Genomic DNA, 22,401 nt, shown 5'->3' on the forward strand with positions numbered 1-22,401 from the left:
CAGACCTGACTTCAGCGGCGCTTGTTAACTTTTTTAATGCGCGCACTCACTAGATATCATGAAATGGCACACTAGATGTGCTACGTCCCATGCCATTGTCTACGTGAGCACAGAGTGATTATGGGTCACGTAGTCCATATACCACATCGATGAATTCTAAACTGTCATGACTGAATGGAAGTTAAGAAGGCCAAATCATTCCATACCAGTGACTACAGATAATGTTGCAAATATTGTTAATTCAGTACGTGACACAGATGGATTCGGACCACAAATAGGATGTCTTGCTCATGTAGTAAACCTAGCTGCTAAGAAAGCTGTAGCAATCAACAGTGTGCCTTGCCTCACTTTACAAACAGTAAAGATTGTTCTCAGCACTTTTGTACAAACGTTTTTCAGTTCAGTAAGAAGTAAGCACATACAGTAAATATTATGCACTAAAATACATGTTTATATGATGGCAATTTAATTTTTGCTCGCCAGCAAAAAAAAAAAAAAAAAAAAAAAAAAAAAACGAAACAAAAAATATAATTGTTATTTTTTTTTTTTTACAGAGCATTAAATGTATTGAATCGGATCGAAAATCGTGACCCCCCGTATCAAAAATCGTACCGAACCGTGACTTAACTGTATCATTGCATCCATATGGAACACCATTGCAGAAGCTATGACGGGGAAAAGTTTTCATTTGCCTAAATGCTTAAGTTATTAAGTGCAATTTTTTTTTCTCTTTTTTTTTTTTTTAAGCACATTTTATTTATTCTGTGGTGCTGTGCGGTATCAATATTGTTGTTGTTTTTTTACTTAAGAGGCATGGTCTATTGTTTTTAGTTGTGATTTCTTAAAAAGTATTTTTGAATTTATCTATTAATGTATACTGTATTCTCACTGTGTTATTGTAAATTGGTTTAAAAAAAAATTGGGGGGCGCAATAATATCGCATATCGCAATAATTTATGAGAATAATTATCGCACACTAATATTTGTTATCGCGACAGGCCTACTTATGGTCAGGCTAGTTGAAAACAGACTGGACTCACAGTTCAGTCTAAGCTGCCCTAGGAGCTATAATGCTGGGGGAAGCACAGCCACTGAGTCCTATCCCCTGTTTTTCACTCTACCTATCAATTGTCTTTACTTTATTTCTCTTTTCTAATTCTAATATCTAGTTGACTAATCTCTTCATCACTAGTCACCCAGTGTCCCCTTTCCCCCATCCCCTCTGGAGGAGGGGCTACTTTTTCAGCCGCAGCCGCCTGACTATCCTGACCCCTGGCCAGATGGACGTCCTCGTTGCCCCCCGGGTCTCATTTGGCTAGATGGACCCCCTCACATTCCCTCACCCCACCGCATCTCTACAAACTGGAACTCCTTCTGCTAATACCCATCATCAATCCAGGTGCGTCTATAGCCTGTCCGTCCTGGGAGTGGCTCTCTCCTGACTGTGGTTCTCCCCAAGGTTTCTCTTTTCCTACTGGGTTTTTGGAGTTTTTCCTTGGCGCCATTCAGGGTCTAAGGATGGTGGATGCCAAGGACATGAACTCATCTCATTCATCTACTATATCTGACTGTGTATCAAATTGACTCTGTAAAGCCCTCTGAGACAACCTTGTGATATAGGGCTATAGAAATAAAATTGAATTGAATATGGCAGAAAACACTCAGGTGACTTGAAGTGCCGCTCTGAGCCCCCTAATTTGGCGTAATTTCAAAATTGTCCTATACGCATCTGTGATACATCATTGGAAAGCTTAAAATCTCAATTTTCTGGGGGAAGGAAAATTTTGAACAGAAGGGCATCTTTAAAAAAAAGTTTTTTTTTTAAACCCCTAAACCCTAACTCGAGGTGAGAACATGAGAGAGCATAAATAAAGACACAATGATTTTAACGAGACATTATCGCGTGCTTACCTTGTTTCGATCCAAAAACTCTATGTAGCATGTCTCACCGAGTGTCAAGACACAGCTGTGAATGGCCACAGCTGGACTTTTTGGAGATTTTATGGGTGAAACACGGTAATATAACAAGGGTCGCGATGCAGAAATCCCAAACATCAAGGAGCGGTCGAGATTTTCTTTTTTAAATATTTACCCTTTTAACTTTTTTTTTTTCTTTCCAATTTTACTTTGGTTGGATCAGTTATTTATCATCTTAAATATCGGGGAAAATGCGACCTTACAAAAAAAAAAAAAAAAAAAAAAAAAAGTACAATAAGTGAGAGTTATGAGGTAGATATCCGTGACCTATTTACAGACACTATTTTTTTCATTGTGACGTAATTTGTTTAAAAGTTTAAAAGGTGTAAATGAATAATTTTTTTAAAGTCGTTTTTCTTTTTTTTTAACTAAATATTAGACATCAATTAATGATTCTGAGCGCCGTGAAACTGCATGGCAGTATATAGATGTATTGTTCTATCAAACACAACAGTTCTTTTGGCTTACAATACAGCAGTTTATTTTAAAGAAGGATGCAAAAGCAGAAATTGCTTTTTCAGCCTTGTCTGTGTTTTCCGCCTTTTTCTTTTTCTCTGTGTGTTAAATGAATGTGTGCTATTCCTTTCGAAATGATGGTGGTATTGTAATCCGTTATGATACACCTGTAAATTAGGTTTATTCAATAGGAACAAACTTATGTCCTTAATCAAGTAAAGAAGATGACCTTTCGATCCAGTCGATTGATAATGATGCGGTCGGAAGAGGTGGTGATATTTAATTTTTTCAAGCATAGACCAGATGTTCCACCTGTTCCGCTCTGTGGGGAAAGAACATTAAAACACAAAGTAATAAAGAGAAATATATGCGTTTTAGTGGTAGTGACACAAGCTGTGTGTGTGTGTGTGTGTGTTTGGGGGGGTGTATGTGTGTGTTACTTACAGGTCTTCTGATTGAGTTTACGCTCTGGAAATTAAAAAAAGAAACATAACACAGAGTGGCTGCAAAAAAACATGATTCAAAGTATTTAAAATATGAATATATTAGCAATTGTATAGTCACAGTAAAAAAAAAAAAAAAAAAAAAAAACGATATGCATGCTGTTTACAGCAATTATCAAGAAAGATAGCACATATTTAGAACTATAAATCCCATTAAATTTTTAGGGCCATAGCGCAAGATTTGTCTGTTTTAGCACACTATAAAATTATGGAAATTTTTTTATTGAAAACATTATTTAAAAATAAATACAATTTAATGTATATCATGTGGATTCCTCATATTTCCATAATCAACCATTTTCGGGACACCAAAAATAATGGTTACCATTAACGTTGAATCATTAAAGAATGCAAACTATTTTTAACACTGTCATACTCTGCCTTTCGGTACCTTCTAATCAATTCAGCTATTACCTGGCTGGTTGGGCATTTCTCTACTGTGCCAACAATTGTTTCTCCCGGCAGCTTAACCAGGATGTAGGAGCCATTATCGTACAAGGCCACATTGTTGCCATCAAACGTGATCACGCGCAGGTCGGACATCACGGTGCAACGACCTGACAAAACAACTCCTTTTGGTCATCAATCCTGGTAAAGCTGCAATATCAGCATATATCAATGAGTGACAATGCAGCAGCTTACAAGGGCACTGCCACTGTGGACAGCAGGGGTCCATGTTGATGAGGACAGGCAGGCCTAGGAGGCTGCACTGGGGTCTGGTGGTGTTTACGCGGCAATGCAGGGATGCATTATAAAGCAGCAGCTGCCCGTTGAAACAGATGAGATCCGCGCACTCGTTGATTCGGAACACATATGGGGGCTGATGGAAAACAGAGCATTGAAGTAGGCACAATTAGAACGGACATAATAACTAGAATAGAGGATAGTATAGTTTATTCCTTTTAGTAAAAAAAAAAATATCAAATTGAACTACTGTGTATCCTCAGTTTACAAAGTGATTTTTCATTCAAATATTTATGCAATTATGACTTTAGTACCTCTTGAAATGGATAAATGAGATTTGAGTGGTGATACAAAAGTGAGTGGTAGTGATATAAAAATGAATAAAATTTTACTCAGGAGTGGGATGTTGCCTACTATGTAGCTGAATGGGAGGTCCCCTAATAAACCAACTCCAGTGTGCAAATTGTTGCTAACACTTACAGTGCAGGGTGTTGTGGGCATAAACAACGGAGATATGGTCGACACATCCTCTTTTGTTGGAGAGATGTCCTCACTCGTGAATATTTCTGTAATCACTTGTTGGGTGCTTGTGTCAATTGGTGCAGACGTTGCCACAGCAACCGTAGAAGCATCTGCAGGGGTGATCGCGGCAGTGTCAGCAGGCTCGGGTTGAGGTGGAGTTGCTGTGGTCGTGATGCCCGGGGAGATGATGGAAAAAGGCGTTGATGTCATGGGCACGGGTGGCACTGGTGTTAATGGTGCAGTAACAGTTGTAATTGAAGGGGTTGGAGTAAAAATGAGGGGTGATGTAGAAGGCTCTGTTGTAGTGGTTGAGGGTGTTGGAGGAGTTTTAGTGGGTGTTCTTGTGGGGGGAATTGTAGTGGTGGGGATCCCAGGAGGAAATGGAGTCAAAGTAGTGGCAATACTGGATGGCTTCATGATAGTGGAAGACGTAGTGAGCACACTAGTGGTACTTGTAGTGGTTGTGATACTTGCATGCCTCGTTGTTAAAAGTGTAGTGAGTGGCGATGTAGTAATGTCGGGCCGCGTCACGAATGCAAAAGGGGTGGGAGTCGGGGGAAGAGTTACGCCTAAAAAAGACAGTTCATAAGAGTTTTAATGAATTCCTTTACATTCAAAAGCAAAAGATAAAATGGTATGCATATGAATTTCAATATTCACAAGATAGTCAAATTCCAAATTTGGGGGATGAATGGGCAGAGGGGGTCGGCTAAATGGCTGTACAAAATCATTCACCTTTGCATCACAACACTGTGATTTTTTATTCAAACTCATATACCTTCATATCTTCCTTAGAGTACAAGAGTTTTGGGTTAAAAATCACTTTTCGAACCTTAACCCCTTTTCAGACTTGTATCCTGATAAATTCCTGTGTAATGTGACGTGGGATTTGCCAGTGTCACGGCTTTTACACATGGAGAGATGTCCCGGGAATAACCCGGGAACACTTTCACAGACTTGTCCTGTGTTGGCGACTCAGCGCTCTCTGTGCGTGGAGGGCGGCTGGCGCGATTTTATAACCCGGACATTACGTCATTTTTGGTCGGCATCACCAACAAAATAAACCACACAATGCCAAAGATGGACAATGGACTCTCTTCCTTGGCTCTACGATCCAGTAGCTATATAATTTTGTTGTTTTCATTTTAATTTTGCTACTTCCATTTGGCCATGTTGACAATTGTGATGTTTGTTCACCGCGTTTTGTCTTACTGCGAAGAAAGGAAATGACGATCGACCCGCCATGATATTTCCGACATCAGCCTTCGTGCCGTGACTCGTTTTCACACATTCCGCATCCAGGGTAAGTCTCGGACATTACACTACGACACGACCCGGTAAATGCCCGCGTAATCTTCGGTGTCAGTAGATCCGGAAAATTGCTTTCACACATAAGGGATACCCGTTTAAATCCCGGGATTTTAACGGTGTTCAAGTATATGTAAGGGGTTTTATTAAGTGGAGTCTGCAAGCCCTCCAGCAAAAATATTTTTTTCTTTGTACTGAGGCTTATCCCCACATTCCAAAAACATGCATGCATTTTTAAATGTCTGTATGTGCCGTGTTATAAACTGGGTCATGCTCTCTTCCATAAAACAAAAACTGACAGGGTTTAAAATTAGAGGAAGCGTTACTTACAATCCTCTATGTAGACACATCTGCTAGTGATCTCATCTAGGACCATGTTCTTAGGACATCGTGGGAAACAGCCCTCCACTCTGACACACAGAAATTTGTTAAAAACCCTGTATAATATGCCTGTGTGGTGTCACGAGAGGCAGTGCTCTTACAGAGGCAGGAAGTTGCAGTGTGTAGCATCTGGGTCACTGCAAGTGCGCACGCATGGGCTGGCGCAGGCCTGATAGCGCCACTCACACATCATCCGGTAGGGGATGACAAAGCGAGTCTCTGCATCAAATGAGGAACAAATTGGTTGATAATGATGCATATAATATGTAAATAGTCCTCACTTTGGTGCCCGTGAGTCATAACGTGAAAGCACTTCCATCAATAAATTACAGTACTGTACATTGTATCTTCCTAAAAAATTATACCTACATATATAAACCAATTACCCATTCCTATCTTAAAACACTGAAGACCGGTTATGGTTTTCAGACCAAATATTGAGGTCTTGGCTAGTGTGTGGTCTTGAGTAAAACCAGTGTTGTTAATCTTACTGAAAAAAAGTAATTAATTATAGTTACAAATTACTTCTCCCAAAAAGTAATTGCGTTAGTAACTCAATTACCTGAATGTAAGAGTATTTAGTTACGTGGCAAAGTAATTGGTGATAATTACTTTTTTTTTTTTTTTTTTCCCCCTCCAAAAAAAAAAAGAAAAAAAGAAGAAAAAAAACATTGGCCACACTATGTGAAGTTTTTTGTGAAGGTTTTTGGTACAATTGGCCCGAGCCCAATTCTTTACCCTAATTTACTCTTTACCTTGAATCAACTGTTAAAAGTTGTTAGAATTGCTCCCATGATTGCATTAGTTCCCTTCTCTCTACTTTCGACATATGAAAATTTTAAAACTGTTTCACCATTTAAAGATAGATTCAAGTCAAGATTTTGCCGATTTAGAAGTATTTTATATAAAAAGTTACTTAGGTTCGCTAGGAAGGTTCTCTACAACAGAGCCGTCCTAAAAAGTCTACTGCTTCAAGATGGCGGCTGTCTACTAACGCATTTAGTGCCATGTCTGTCATTTTGCATCTACTTATATCTATATACAGTACATGTGATATCTACCAAGTCTACCATAACATGCGGGCGTAGTTTGAAGGCTATCGGCTACAACATGTATTATTGGAGCTACCTAGCATCGCTTTTGTTCGGCGTAACCACTTTCTTGCCTCCTCCACACTCCTGCTCTGCTCTGTCGTCTCGGTGAGTCCGTCTCCCTCAGACTTTTCGACCAATATAGTAACGCATAGTAACGCATGCCTTTCCGTCCTCAGTAACGGTAACGGCGTTGCCAAGATGAGAAAAGTAATTAATTAGATTACCCACTACTGAAAAAAATAACGCCGTTATATTGTAACGCCGTTATTAACAACACTGAGTAAAACACTAGTGATCTATGATTGCCTACACATACAGAAAAAATAACATGGAAATAATTCGACTCAGATTGCCACATTGTCAGACAATAAACTTGCTATCCACATTTTTTAAAAATAGTAACTTAGCAAGTTAAATGAAAGTTTTAAGAACCTATGACAGACAGAACTACTTCCAGAATATAGAGTCTACAGCTGTGTCATCTCCTTAACCAAAAATGTATTACAGACCATCGAGTATGAAGCTACTACTGGCTTTGAAACCAGCAGAGGTGTCATATCTCAGAGCTCGGGCAGCAGTGCGTGTCAGTGTCAGAAAAACTCCCGGTTGGCTGGCGACTTCGAATGAGCTGTGACCAGGCAGAAACAATCCTTGATGCTGGATGAATGTCGCCCGCTGTCTGAACTCCTCCCCTTGACTCCAATGCTCCAGCTGGACACATCTCTTTCCTGACACGATGAGGAAGAAGTTGGGTCTCTCCGCAGACTCCAGGGATACCACAGGGATGCCTGGGGAAACAGCCACAAAGGAATGAGACTACTATGGAGTACGGCAGAAACTCTCAAATGGAACACAACTGAAAGTCTTCTTTCATCTTTTTCCTATATCACCTATCCTCATTGGGTTGGTAGGAGTGCTTCAGGCCATCACAGTTGACTTTCGAACTAGGATTGGGGTACACGTACACCCTGGCGTGGTCGCAGGTCACAAACAGACAAGAAACCATTCTCGTTCACATTGATGGATAATTAAAGCAATTGATGAATGAACATGTTTTTTTTGGTGTGTGTGTGACGAAAAGATATTTTTGTCTGACTGTGAGAAAGTGAGAACTCTTCTTTCCCTTTTTCCAAATGATATTATTTCCTATTGGAAAATGGCTTCCAGACAAAGTGTAAATAGATAAGCCTTTCAAATCATGTTCAACTGTGATGCTTACGTGACGTCTTGTTCCTGTGAAGGCCTGCTGTCACCATAAAGTTGAAGAGTAGACCAGGGGCAGGCATACGGCCTGATGTGTCTCTCACCAGAGGAAATACTGAGCCACTGGTGTGATTCACTCCTATCATTGTGTTATTGTGGACAGCGCTCACCAAGGAATACGGCCCGTCACCTAATGCTGAAGTGGACATGAAATGAGCTTAGCTTCAAGGAGGTCAATGAGTGTGTGCTGGAATTACAAATATAAATACCTTGGTTGTAGTATTCACAATCCTGGGCTGAAAGGAAGGCACATTTAGGACACAGTTCACACGCCGGAACATTGGTGTATATATTTATTACTCACGACACACAGAGGGCGACCTCCAGTGTACAGTGATGCCATGTTGGCAACATTTGTGAGCATAGGCGGCGATGGATGTGCACAGACACTCACAGTCACCCCCTCGGTCACAGTTGCAAGTGTCGGTCAGGCAGTTTCTGTAGAACCAGGCCACATCCACCTGCAGGGTACGGATGTCATGTACAGTACATGGAAGCAGACTGGAATACACAAACACTCTTACTGGCCTCTAGTGGCTGGAAGCATAGGCGGATCTACTATTCAGGCGAAGTAGGCGATCACCTTGGGCCCCCAACCAGTAGGGGGCCCCCCAACCAGCTGCCCCTGCCCCAACGAGCAAGGGCTTGGGCCACCGGAGCCAGCAGCACCCCCAACTATTCGTCATGTATAATTATGTCAGCATACCAAATAAACAAATAACAAAACAAAAAAGAAAGCCATTTGAATGTTGCATTTATATTATCTCTCCCCCACACACACGCACTATCAGTCGCTTAGCTTCATTTAGCGCTGTTTAACTTCGCTTTGCTCCGTTTAGCATCGCTTAACTCCGCTTAGCTGTTCGTTAGCTTCACTTAGCTCTCCTGCGTTTTTCACGCCACTAAGCTCGCTATTTTTACAGCTCACTTGCCACTTTGCACGTCGGCTATCGTTTATTTCGAACACATGAGCCAACGTGCTTTCCATGAAAGCCCAAGTGCAGTGAGGGGGAAGTTGAGAACAGGCCGCTAATACCTCTTTTAAGTTTCTTCTTCTTCTTCACACCGAACAATGAATACACGACAGCACACACTGTGGCGAAACAATGCAGTAGAGTTCCAATTAGTCATACAATAGCACTCAAGAGCTGGTTAACAGCGTTTGCTCACGAAAAAAAAATTAAATCTATTATTGACACCACAAGCAATGACGAAGAATGTTTTTTTACGGAGTGTAAAGCTTTCGGTTAGCGGTTTAGCGAACGTACCTCCGGTGAACATTTCAAAATAAAAGCACGTCATGTTCGTCATATAAATAACGATTTCTGGAGTTAATCACACATATTTCATAATTAATATTATAATATGTTGAGTAAATACTACAGAATACAGATTCTACACTAAGAATAGCTTTCAAATGACACTCTTTATGACAAATATGATTGGCAATGAATAATTATTATAATTATTATAGTACTATTATATATAGTAGTATACTATAATAATAATGCTAGAATTTTTTTTGAAGAATTGTTCTGATTAATGTTGGAAAGGCAAAGTCAGTGTTCTGAATCTATTTACTTTCCATTCTTTTGCACTAGTAAATGCTATCAGCATTTAACCTCATTGTTTATTTGTGATTAATTATTGTTATTTACATGATTATTTGTACTTTAATAAAGAATTTAAGTGTTCCAAAATGGTTTTGTGAATTAATAAGAGTCAACAAAAATTTCATTGCCAAATTAGTAAAAAAAAAAAAAAAAAAAGAAAATTATTAGATCAGTCGACTAATCGTAAAACTAGTCGGCTGACTAATCAGGAGAAAATTTGTCGTTTAGGACAGCCCTAGTGTACGGGAACATATTTCCTCCACACCCTTCTCACCTTTTTAACCCCTGACCCATGAAGAGGGCCCCTGGATATGTTCGCCTTAGGCCCCAAAATTGCCAAGTCCGCCACTGGCGGGAAGTAAAGAGCAACTAAATAAATATTTGGTTCATATACTTAAATCAATATCTGGAGGGGGTATTTGTACTTTATCTGCAGTTAGCTCATAACCAATTGAGGGTTAGCTGAAATAGGCTCCAGCACCCCCATGTCAATGTTCCCTCTAGGCTTCGCGCCTGCGCAGTCGTGCACTGCTTGCACATACTCAGCGCACAAGAAAATCTATGTAGCACACAAAATAAAATTCAACAGAAGCGTATAGTAGTGTCACTAGGACTACTGTCATCGCTGCAGTGATGTGTCAGCACGACACTCCAATTGGTGCGTTCAATATGGAAACGCGACGCCTCTATTGGTGTGTTTGATATGGCAATGCAACGCTTCCATTGGTGGGTTACTACACCATGATTGTACATACTGTGAGGGTGCAGAGAAAAAAAAAAGTGAGCTAGAAATAATATAATAATAAAAAGAAGTCAGCTAGACATGTGTGCTGATTTACTGAAGCAACATTCTACTGCCGATTTTGCAAGTGTTACGGTATTTATTGTTTTTTTATTTTTGGCTTTTCCCTTCAGGGGTCACCACAGCAAATCAGCTGTCTCTCTGGATCAGTTTAGTCCCTCTGCGTTCACACCAATTACCTTAATGTGTCATTGTTTGAACAGTTTTAATGTGGGAGTTTGATATACTCCCATTGTGGTTGTTCATTACATTTTGTTTATTAACGCACCCATGCCACAACTGGACCTTACCCAGGCCAAAGCAGGACTTTTGCTATGGTTAAAGCAGGACTCTTACATATAACATTGTACATATCTCATGAACAACAAGATTTTTGTCTTTTTCATTTTAAGTGGTCCAAATCAATTATATTAAAACTAAAGTAATCAAAATTTCTGCTGTAATTTCATTCTTTAAATAAGTCATGTAACTTGCTATGATCCAAGGTTTTGAACACGCATGATACTGATGTGTGACCACAGCGTACTATAGATATACAGTATTTCCTTTTATTCATGTAAACATATATCTGTTCATTTCACATTGTCACACATAATCATTTATCATCCCATAGCACTTTGTTTTGTCCATTTTGTGACGTCCAGAACGAGTACTATTTTCCTTACAAGGAGTCGCCTTTTGTTCAAGGTTGTTGATAGATATGGGGAGAAAGATACTGCTCCCAGTACTGTTCGTGATTTGCCTGTTTTTTTCCACTGTTTGTGCAGATGGCAAATATAAACTGTATGAACTTGAATATCGGGGCAATACTACTTGGGGAACGTTTGTCGGCCAGCTTTTAGTTACTCTTTTATTTAATAAATGTATGTATCTTAGTTGATTAATGCCTTCTTTTTGTTCCTGAATTCTGTGGCGTCATCTCCTGTTTGTTAAGACAATAAAAGAACCTGTAAAAAGAAAGAAATCAACTTTTTTCTTCAGTGTACATCAGATGTTGCTCACAGTGGTCTTCAGTGTGCTCAGGGAGCTTGTGTGTCTGCTTAGGAAATGAAAAATTAGTGGAAACATTGACCCTCGTGAGGTTAAGCAGTACGAATGAATGAATGTACTGTTCTTTCTTTCTACTTTTATCTCCTACACTTAAGCAGGTATAGTATATGTTCAAAGTGAGAAGCTCGGTCATCCAGGAGGGGCTCAGAGTAGAACCACTGCTCCTCCGCATCGAGAGAAGTCAGATGAGGTGGCTCTAGCATCCATGCCTCCCGGACTCCCCCCTGGTGAGGTGTTCCGGGCTAAGTGAGAGGTAAGGCTCACCCAGGACATGCTGGGGAGACTATGTCTCCAGGCTGGCCTGGAAAGGCCTTGGAAAGAGCATGATTATGTGGATAGAGAGAGGGAAGTCTGAGTTTCCCTGCTGAAGCTGCTGTCCCCGCAACCCGATGATGGATGGATGGATGGATGGATGGATGGATGGATGGATGGATGGATGGATGGATGGATGGATGGATGGATGGATGGATGGATGGATGGATGGTGTCTGTTCTTTATCTTCTTTGTTAATCATTATATACAGCGTTTGGTGATGTCCAGGTGTTTGAAGTTTCAAGCTGTCATTAATTGCGAATGATTCGCAACAAAATGTTAAAAAGTGTGATTTTTTTTAGTTTATTCAATAATTTTTGGTTCCCTAAAAAAGTGACTGCTACAATATAGATGTCAGAGTTAACAATATTTAGGTTCCATTTTGGATTAAAGTTTTAACTTGACAACGAGATCATGCTTATCAAAGTCCTAAATGATATTCGTCAAAATAATGACGCAGGCAAATCATCTGTTCTGCTACTATTCGATCTCGTTGCCGCATTCGACACGGTTGATCACAACATACTACTCATCAGATTGGAGCAGTGAGTAGGGCTCGCTGACACTGTTCTTCAGTGGTTCACATCCTTTTTACATGGTAGTGATTCCTTTGTGTCTATCGGAAATCATGAGTTGGAACGAACCAAATTCACATGTGGCGTTCCTCAAGGGTCCATTCTCAGATCACTTTTATTCAACATCGATACGCTTCTTCTAGCTCAGATATTGGAACAGTATGACACCTATGCAGATGACACACAACTTCACATTTCAGTGTCCCCACGTGATTATAGTCCATTAGTCTCACTGAGTAAATGCATTCATTAAATATTGAATGGATGTGCCAGAATTTTATTACTATAAAAAACTAGTGCTTTTCAACAAAACGCTTGATGGCCTAGGACAAAAATACATGCTTGATTTGTTTGACCCCTATGAAGCTTCTAGTCCCCCAAGATTGTCTGGAACCGGTCTGATGTATGCTTTTAGTTACCATGCTCCTCACCTCTGGAACAAGTTACCTGAAGGTCTGAAGTGTGCCTAAAACGGTTTGTTCTTTTAAATATGGGCTAAAAATGCTATTGTTTACCACAGCATATTCATAACTGTCGCTATTTTAAATGTCAAGTTATTTGCTTCTTATTCTTTTTTTTGTTTGAGGGGGTTTTATTTCCATTTCCGATTTCAGTTATTTTTTAATTTTCTTGATGATTTAATGTGACTTTTGTGTATAATTTTATTTCCTGTTTCAACTGTCTTTGTTTTTAATTTTTTTTAATGTGATTTTTATTAATCATTTTATCTCTGTGGATCTTCATGTGATGTGAAGCACTTTGAATTGCCTTGTGTTGAATTGTGCTATACAAATAAATTTGCCTTGCCTCTACAATTTGGAGAAAACTGGAGGCACTATAATAGTTTATAGATTAAATCTCTAAGTATGATATTAATGCTAAGTTTTGAGAGGAATTTTACTGCTGCTATTTGCACAGTTGTAAACTGTATTAATGGCGGAGGGGGGTCTCTATGGGGGTCTATGAATGGAGGCCTTGTTTAGGGATTGAGTATAGTTGTCAATAATTCAAATGAGTGATGAGATATCAGGACAAAGGATTGTGGTTAGAATAGAAGGGGATCAGGTGACCATGATGAGAAGAGTCAATATCCTTGCTCAGTGAGTCATTATATTCCAAAGGAAAGCTTGACATGACTGAGTCATATGCAGCATAACGTAAAAAAAAAAAAAAAAGTATTTGAAACATTTGGAATTCATAAATATATTTGCATATTGTCAAACAATATATAATTTGGTTTTATGTAAGTCACAACAACAAAAAATGATTGCCACAAAATAATTATATAAACCTTTATGTACTTTTATAGAAAGTGGCGTATAAAAATGAGTGCAGGGTGGGGGGAAATTACGATTTTGGAGCCATAACTGAATTTGTTATGGTCTACATAGTCTGTCCACTAAAAACATCCAGATATTTGTTGAGGTATTAATTTAGGATTGTTTTGTAGGATTATAGTCAATGGCTTAAATGGAGCTCTGGTCACATTTACAATATGACTTGCCTGTTCCACTGAGATTTTCCTCGCTCCTTCACATTATGACAGCCGAAAGGTTGTGGTCAGATATGGCCACAATCCTTAAAGAAATTAATCATTTTCCTTTTTTATTATGATTATTATTTCACTTATTTCCTCTTCAAGAGGGTTGTACCAGTAGTATGACAAATTTATTCAATCAGGACATCAATAATCATCTCCTAACAAATATCCTAGCGGACGTTATTTTTAGAATCTGTTTACAATTATAGGACTCCATCTACTGGCCACACATGTACAGTAAATACTGTATAACCTCATAAAGTGTATGCATGCGTCTTTGTGTGCTGACACGCATCACTCACTACAAGTGAATGAAGGGATTATATGGTCTACCATCATATCGTCATAATTTCAATTTGAAAGTTATTATTATACTATTACATTGTGAATAGGCCTACTGCATTTAGTATGTGTGACTTTGGTTAGTTTTTCTATGCTGTGAAACAGCATGAGAGACTAAGCCGATGGTGTTATTGATTGATATGCCCACTTGAATTTTACTTTGATGCTCTAAAAGGATTTATTTGTTAACTACAAGTAAATAAACTTTGAATGTACTTTTTTGGTTAAGCCTCATGGCTTTTTGTCTATCACACAAGGTGGTGCTTAGAGCATACCCTCTTCCTGTTTACATTGGAAAGAGAAGTGATCGATGTGGCAGGGATTATTTGGTATGTGGGATGCATGGCAATGAATTCTAACTGCTGTTTAAAATCAAATGTGTAAAGAGCGCAGAGGGTTTTTGTCTTCATATTTTACAAAATAGAGTTGGGGAGTATATACAGTGGGGCAAATAAGTATTTAGTCAACCACCAATTGTGCAAGTTCTCCTACTTGAAAAGATTAGAGAGGCCTGTAATTGTCAACATGGGTAAACCTCAACCATGAGAGACAGCATGTGAAAAAAAAACAGAAAATCACATTGTTTGATTTTTAAAGAATTTATTTCCAAATTAGAGTGGAAAATAAGTATTTGGTCACCTACAAACAAGCAAGATTTCTGGCTGTCAAAGACGTCTAACTTCTTCAAACGAGGTCCACTATGGCCAGGACCAAAGAGCTATCGAAGGACACTAGAGACAAAATTGTAGACCTGCACCAGGCTGGGAAGACTGAATCTGCAATAGGTAAAACACTTGGTGTAAAGAAATCAACTGTGGGAGCAATTATTAGAAAATGGAAGACATACAGGACCACTGATAATCTCCCTCGATCTGGGGCTTCATGCAAGATCTCACCCCGTGGCGCCAAAATGATCACAAGAACAGTGAGCAAAATCCCAGAACCACACGGGGGGACCTAGTAAATGACCTACAGAGAGCTGGGACCACACTAACAAAGGCTACTATCAGTAACACAATGCGCTGCCAGGGACTCAAATCCTGCACTGCCAGACGTGTCCCCCTTTTGAAGAAAATACACGTCCAGGCCCGCCTGCGGTTCGCTAGAGAGCATTTGGATGATCCAGAAGAGGACTGGGAGAATGTGTTATGGTCAGATGAACCAAAATAGAACTTTTTGGTAGAAACACAGGTTCTCGTGTTTGGAGGAGAAAGAATACTGAATTGCATCTGAAGAACACCATACCCACTGTGAAGCATGGGGGTGGAAACATCATGCTTTGGGGCTGTTTTTCTGCAAAGGGACCAGGATGACTGATCTGTGTAAAGGAAATAATGAATGGGGCCATGTATCGAGAGATTTTGAGTGAAAATCTCCTGCCATCAGCAAGGGCATTGAAGATGAGAGGTGGCAATGATCCCAAACACACAGCCAGGGCAACAAAGGAGTGGCTTCGTAAGAAGCATTTCAAGGTCCTGGAGTCGCCTAGCCAGTCTCCAGATCTCAATCCCATAGAAAATCTGTGGAGGGAGTTGAAAGTCTGTGTTGCCCAACGACAGCCGCAAAACATCATTGCTCTAGAGGAGATCTGCATGGAGGAATTGGCCAAAATACCAGCAACAGTGTGTGAAAAGCTTGTGAATAGTTACAGAAAATGTTATGCCTCCGTTATTGCCAACAGAAGGTACATAACAAAGTATTGAGATGAACTTTTGGTATTGACCAAATACTTATTTTCCACCATGATTTGCAAATAAATTCTTTAAAAATCAAACAATGTGATTTTCAGTTTTTTTTTCCCATATTCTGTCTCTCATGGTTGAGGTTTACCCATGTTGACAATTACAGGCCTCTCTAATATTTTCAAATGGGAGAACTTGCACAATTAGTGGTTGACTAAATAATTATTTGCCCCACTGTATGGCCTTAATATACAATTCATACAATAGATATAGAAGCTTTAATATATTAGAAAGCACCAAATGGCAATAACATTGATTTATGTGGATGTGTGCATGCGTGTGTTTAGTCCTCAACGGTTGTTCAAACTAAGATTGGTGTGTGTGTGTCCCCAACTTGTATCAGTATCCACAGATATAATAGCACAATATTTAAATAAAACAATTAATTTGCAATAATTACTTCAAAGAGATACATGGCCGTGTTTTATAATTCAAATAAATTCAAAATTCAATTGAAATTCAGTAATTCAAAATAAAATTTGCAAAGATGCTTTATGTGCCATTTAATTTAGTCATGTCATGATGATAGTGATGAACGTGATCATTTTTGGCCTGACAAAAATGGAATTAAATTTTAACAATAATTGTTCTCTTCTCACCACATTGTGACAAGATGAAAAGACGTCACTGTATAGAAGTGCACATTCTCGCTTGGCGTATGGTTGTCTCCCCAAGTCAGCTTCACATGGTCGCTCCACTACGTACTCACTTTGACACTACAACACACATGGAGCAAGAAATATGGTAGGCAAGATATGAGAATTGATAAATGTGGGTGGGGTGCATACCTGTCCCAGCGCCCAACTATCTCCAAAGGTCTGCGCATTGTTGACCTCCATGTTGCTCGACGTGGTCATATCATTGACAGTCACGCTGTCGAAGTTTCCACATAGTCCACCGAGAAGGCCCTGATGGGAAAATTAAAATATGATTTAAAAAGCACATATAATGGAAAATGTACTTTTCAACTGATTGACAAAAAGTAAAATTTAATTGTAAAAAAACTAAGTCTGCCAATTGCTCAAAATACATTTGCTAATTTACATGATTCCATCCCTATACAAAAGCTGATGGGTGAGGGGCTACAATTTTCAATCCAAGTTAGACCACAGTCTGAAATCCTGTGATGCCGAAGCAAAAAGTTTTGGATTTTTGTTTTGTTTTGTTTAAATTGGTTTAGTGTGTTTTTCTATTGTGCAGAAATGGTTGGTGGATCTGTCATATGTATATATTTAGAATTTTAATTTGTGTCATAATACATGAGGTTTCTTTAAGATTCCTTTGGAAATGTCTGTTGCAGACATTTTAACTGTATCCCACCAGACATCTTGGATTTTTTTTTTTTTTTTTTTTTTTAATGATACACTATCGCAGAATTTAAAGTCTCCAATGAATACAACAGGCATGTCTTTGAAGTACTATATAGGAGTAAGCCACAGTACCTGTATAAAACCCCCACACAAGCTTGGGGAGAACGCACACTTGAGTCCACACAGAAAGCCGAGAGATTAAGATTTAAATCCGGATATTACTTAGCCAACTTTGAAGTCGACGTGCAAACCAATACAAATTGCACTGTCCCTGTATATTATTGACAAACATAGCCTATCAAAAACGTGTCCCACCCTGACAATCAGGTTACAAATAAATCAAATGAAAACACTTGTGAAATGTCATGTCATCAAACTACTGTCCATAAAAACCCCAGTATTTTTTTCTCTTTGAAACATTGAAACACCGAATTTTGAATGTGAACGCAAATCTCTCGCCTGTGGTATCAACACACAAAAATCGCTTTAGACGAGAAGTGGTGGGCAAAAGGCTCACTGCGATTAAAATGCCTTCCCCAGGTCCCTTCGATGGGATGGAAAAACAGCCAGAGGACTACAAGATCAACCCTAATTTAAAATGATTGGCAGCTGCACACCTTCCACCGAGGCCCGGCTCTGATATGTACGGTTGTCTTACGGTCCCAGAGGATGGTCAGGTCCTGATCAGGGAAGTGCACCACAGTGTAGAAGCCGGCTTTCCACAGCTCAAATGCTGACTCTCGACCTACCACAGTGGATGGGCTCTGCATTGGAAAGGGAAAATCACACTCATGATATGTCTTATTTTCATATGTTTCAAATGCTCTGTGTATTTGTGTGTGTACAGGATTGCCAGAGTTGTCCTTGAAGTAGATCTTTGTAAGTCCCACGTGTATGACCAGTGTTTTCATGCACACAATGCTACTCTCATAGCAGTCCTTGTTTTGGGCAACAATGGATACTTCAGTCTCTCTTGAACTCTGTGCACAGGAAAAAGGTCATTCATTAAAAAAATCTCCCTTGAGAAGAACGCAAACATTGACATTTGGTGCTCGTATGTGCTCCGGATTTATACCAGTGTAATTACACAGCTAGGACGCACTTGCCCACTGTTTTTAGGTCTGCATGGTGGTCTGCAAATCTGTCAGTTCTCAATTGGCACACCTGTTCCACCTATTCTAATTCTATATCCCTGGGAGCACAGCAGCCTTGAGGTTTGGGCTGAACACTGGTCTCTTTGTCGTGCTAAATCCTTGCCTTGCATTACCAGGAAACAAACAATGGAGTACACACAAATGAACGCCTTAACCTACTCTGATTTAAGAAAAAAAAAAAAAAAAAAAAAAGGAAATACTAACAGACTTGGCTTCATGTTCCCTGATCCAAATCACCCATGGTCAAAACAGTGAGGGATGGTACTTCCAGGGATCTTGAAATTGTACTTTAATTATTTGTGAATAAATACAGTATTTTTCGAACTATAAGTCGCACCTGAGTATAAGTCGCACCAGCCCAAAAATGTGCAATGAAGAGGTTAAAAAAAAAAAAACATAAGTAGCACCGGAGTATAAGTCACATTTTTGGGGGAAATTTACTTGATAAAATCCAACACATAGAATAGATATGTCATCTTGAAAGGCAATTTAAAATAAAAATACAATACAGAACAACATGCTGAATAAGTGTACAGTATGATAATGTTACATGATGCATTGACAACGAAATGCAAATGTGGCCAGTATGTTAACGTAACATAGTTATTAAGAGTTATTCAGATAACTATAGCGTAAAGAACGTCCTAACAAGTTTACCAAACCATCAGTGTCACTCCAAAACACCAAAATGTGTGAAATGATATAATAATGTGTCAATATTTTCACACATAAGTCGCAATCCTAGCCAAACTGTGAAAAAAATTGTGATTTATAATCTGAAAAATACGGTAATTGCTCTCTGCCCATCAAGTGTGAAATTAAACCCATAGTAAATACTTGTAATTTGAGAAACTATCGTATTGGCCCGAATATAAGACGGCCCTGATGACAAGACGACCCCCTCTTTTTCAAGACTCAAGTTTGAAAAACGACTTTTTGAACACCAAATTAATTTTTATACAGAAAATAATTACAGTACATCCGAAACAAATGATTATAACAATATATTTGAGAGAAAAAGCATGTTATTTTGCTTCATTCAAATCTTAATATCTGAACATTTAAATATGTAAACTGAAGTGCAATCACATTCTTAAATTAATGGCTTCTGGTATTTGAAATGTAAATAAACCAATCTATTGTGATAAAACAACAAAATAGAAATAACTGCATTAACCATCAAAGTGAAGTCTAACTGTATGTAGTCTTGAAACAAATCTGAATAAGGAAAAACATTACAATAAAATAATGCAAACTGATTTAACTTGAGAGTAGCTATTTTTAAGTCTTTTTTCAATGCAAAAAAAACACCATCTTATATTCGGACCAATACGGTACTACAAGCAAGCCATTTTGAAATTTACTGTTAATAAATAAAAGCTAGAGTGAGGCCACATGCACCAATACACAGGTGAAGTGACGAGTATAATTCAGTGACAACAATAAATATACAAACGATAAGGTAAATGTCTTTTATACTGCCAACCACACCAAAATAGGGAAAGGAATGAGCTGAATATGGTTGATTCATCCAGTGATGGCTTTGCACAGGAGGGGATTCTTTTAAAATGTGGATACACATGTGAACATCTCTATTTCTGCAGGGAGTCTTACTGAGAGACTCCCAAAATTTCCAATAACACTACAATAAGTCACTAGATTTGCTGCTCATAGATTTTTTTGATGGCGGGGGATAGTCACCCCTGTCGTCATGGTAACAATAGGTATATTTTTCACTTCCAAGAGTGCAAGTGCAAATTAAGTAAATAGTAGATCTTCATACTGTATACTCACTTTGAGCAGATAGACCTGACAGTCTGAGTGGTAGTCATATTCCAGTCCATCGAAAGTGTGGTAATGTCTGTCGCTGTAGATGGTACACACAGCTGGACACGGTGAATAGCTACAGTTAAAATAACCACGATGACATACGCTGGGGAGGTGGTGGGTAGCAGTTGGACAAAAGAGGAAAAATAGAACAACAAGGAAATTACATTTTTTTTACCATGGGTTCATCAGACTTATCCTGTCATAGCGTGCATGACACACAGACGAAGAAAAAGACGTGTCCACCAAATCTTTATCATTTTTTCTGTTACCGGTGTTAGGGATGACCCTCCCCCCAATATTTTCTTGGGGGCGCCTATGTGTGCATACAGTGGGGCAAATAAGTATTTAGTCAACCACTAATTGTGCAAGTTCTCCCACATGGAAATATTAGAGAGGCCTGTAATTGTCAACATGGGTAAACTTCAATCATGAGAGACAGAATGTGGAAAAAAAAAAACTGAAAATCACTTTGTTTGATTTTTAAAGAATTTATTTGCAAATCATGGTGGAAAATAAGTATTTGGTCAATACCAAAAGTTCATCTCAATACTTTGTTATGTACCCTTTGTTGGCAATAACGGAGGCCAAACATTTTCTGTAACTCTTCACAAGCTTTTCACACACTGTTGCTGGTATTTTGGCCCATTCCTCAATGCAGATCTCCACTAGAGCAGTGATGTTTTGGGGCTGTCGTTGGGCAACACGGACTTTCAACTCCCTCCACAGATTTTCTATGGGGTTGAGATCTGGAGACTGGCTAGGCCACTCCAGGACCTTGAAATGCTTCTTACAAGCCACTCCTTTGTTGCCCTGGCTGTGTGTTTGGGATCATTGTCATGCTGAAAGACCCAGCCACATCTCATCTTCAATGCCCTTGCTGATGGAAGGAGATTTTCACTCAAAATCTCTCGATACCTGGCCCCATTCATTCTTTCCTTTACACAGATCAGTCATCCTTGTCCCTTTGCAGAAAAACAGCCCCAAAGCATGATGTTTCCACCCCATGCTTCACAGTGGGTATGGTGTTCTTTGGATGCAATTCAGTATTCTTTCTCCTCCAAACACGAGAACCTATGTTTCTACCAAAAAGTTCTATTTTGGTTTCATCTGACCATAACACATTCTTTCAGTCCTCTTCTGGATCATCCAAATGCTCTCTAGCGAACCGCAGACGGGCCAGAACGTGTACTTTCTTAAGCAGGGGGACACGTCTGGCAGTGCAGGATTTGAGTCCCTGGCGGCGCATTGTGTCACTGATAGTAGCCTTTGTTACTGTGGTCCCAGCTCTCTGTAGGTCATTCACTAGGTCCCCCGTGTGGTTCTGGGATTTTTGCTCACCGTTCTTGTTATTATTTTGACGCCACGGGGTGAGATTTTGCATGGAGCCCCAGATCGGGGGAGGTTATCAGTGGTCTTGTATGTCATCCATTTTCTAATAATTGCTCCCACAGTTGATTTCTTTACACCAAGCATTTTACCTATTGCAGATTCAGTCTTCCCAGCCTGGTGCAGGTCAACAATTTTGTCTCTGGTGTCCTTCGACAGCTCTTTGGTCTTGGCCATAGTGGTGTTTGGAGTGTGACTGACTGAAGTTGTGGACAGGTGTCTTTTATACCGATAATGAGTTAAAACAGGTGTCATTAATACAGGTAACGAGTGGAGCCTCGTTAGACCTCGTGATAAGAAGTTAGACCTCTTTGACATCCAGAAATCTTGCTTGTTTGTAGGTGACCAAATACTTATTTTCCACTCTTAATTTTTTTTCTTTCCACATTCTGTCTGTCATGGTTGAGGTTTACCCATGATGACAATTACAGGCCTCTCTAATATTTTCAAGTAGGAGAACTTGCACAATTGGTGGTTGACTATATTCTTATTTGCCCCACTGTATGCACTGCCAATATTTGTACCAGGACACCCCCACTTATAAACTGACTCAGGAT

General features: G+C 39.3%; 1 protein-coding gene across 7 annotated transcripts in view; it reads right to left on the reverse strand.

Annotated features, from left to right (window-relative positions):
* Positions 1-22,401, reverse strand: part of otogl (otogelin-like) — a 63,708-nt gene that overhangs the window by 20,001 nt on the left and 21,306 nt on the right. For all 7 annotated transcript variants that reach the window (XM_057836669.1, XM_057836666.1, XM_057836667.1 and 4 more), the window contains 16 exons: positions 20,423-20,561; positions 18,320-18,454; positions 18,092-18,238; positions 16,953-17,072; positions 16,764-16,880; positions 8,493-8,649; positions 8,398-8,424; positions 8,145-8,324; positions 7,435-7,713; positions 5,933-6,050; positions 5,781-5,860; positions 4,101-4,711; positions 3,579-3,756; positions 3,351-3,493; positions 2,878-2,901; positions 2,663-2,755 (listed from right to left, as the gene is read on the reverse strand). In XM_057836669.1, the coding sequence (XP_057692652.1) occupies positions 2,663-2,755; positions 2,878-2,901; positions 3,351-3,493; positions 3,579-3,756; positions 4,101-4,711; positions 5,781-5,860; positions 5,933-6,050; positions 7,435-7,713; positions 8,145-8,324; positions 8,398-8,424; positions 8,493-8,649; positions 16,764-16,880; positions 16,953-17,072; positions 18,092-18,238; positions 18,320-18,454; positions 20,423-20,561 (2,548 nt within the window). The remainder of the gene's footprint in view (positions 1-2,662; positions 2,756-2,877; positions 2,902-3,350; positions 3,494-3,578; positions 3,757-4,100; positions 4,712-5,780; positions 5,861-5,932; positions 6,051-7,434; positions 7,714-8,144; positions 8,325-8,397; positions 8,425-8,492; positions 8,650-16,763; positions 16,881-16,952; positions 17,073-18,091; positions 18,239-18,319; positions 18,455-20,422; positions 20,562-22,401) is intronic.

Source organism: Corythoichthys intestinalis, chromosome 5 (assembly GCF_030265065.1).
Source record: "Corythoichthys intestinalis isolate RoL2023-P3 chromosome 5, ASM3026506v1, whole genome shotgun sequence".
Classification (NCBI taxonomy): Eukaryota; Metazoa; Chordata; class Actinopteri; order Syngnathiformes; family Syngnathidae; genus Corythoichthys; species Corythoichthys intestinalis.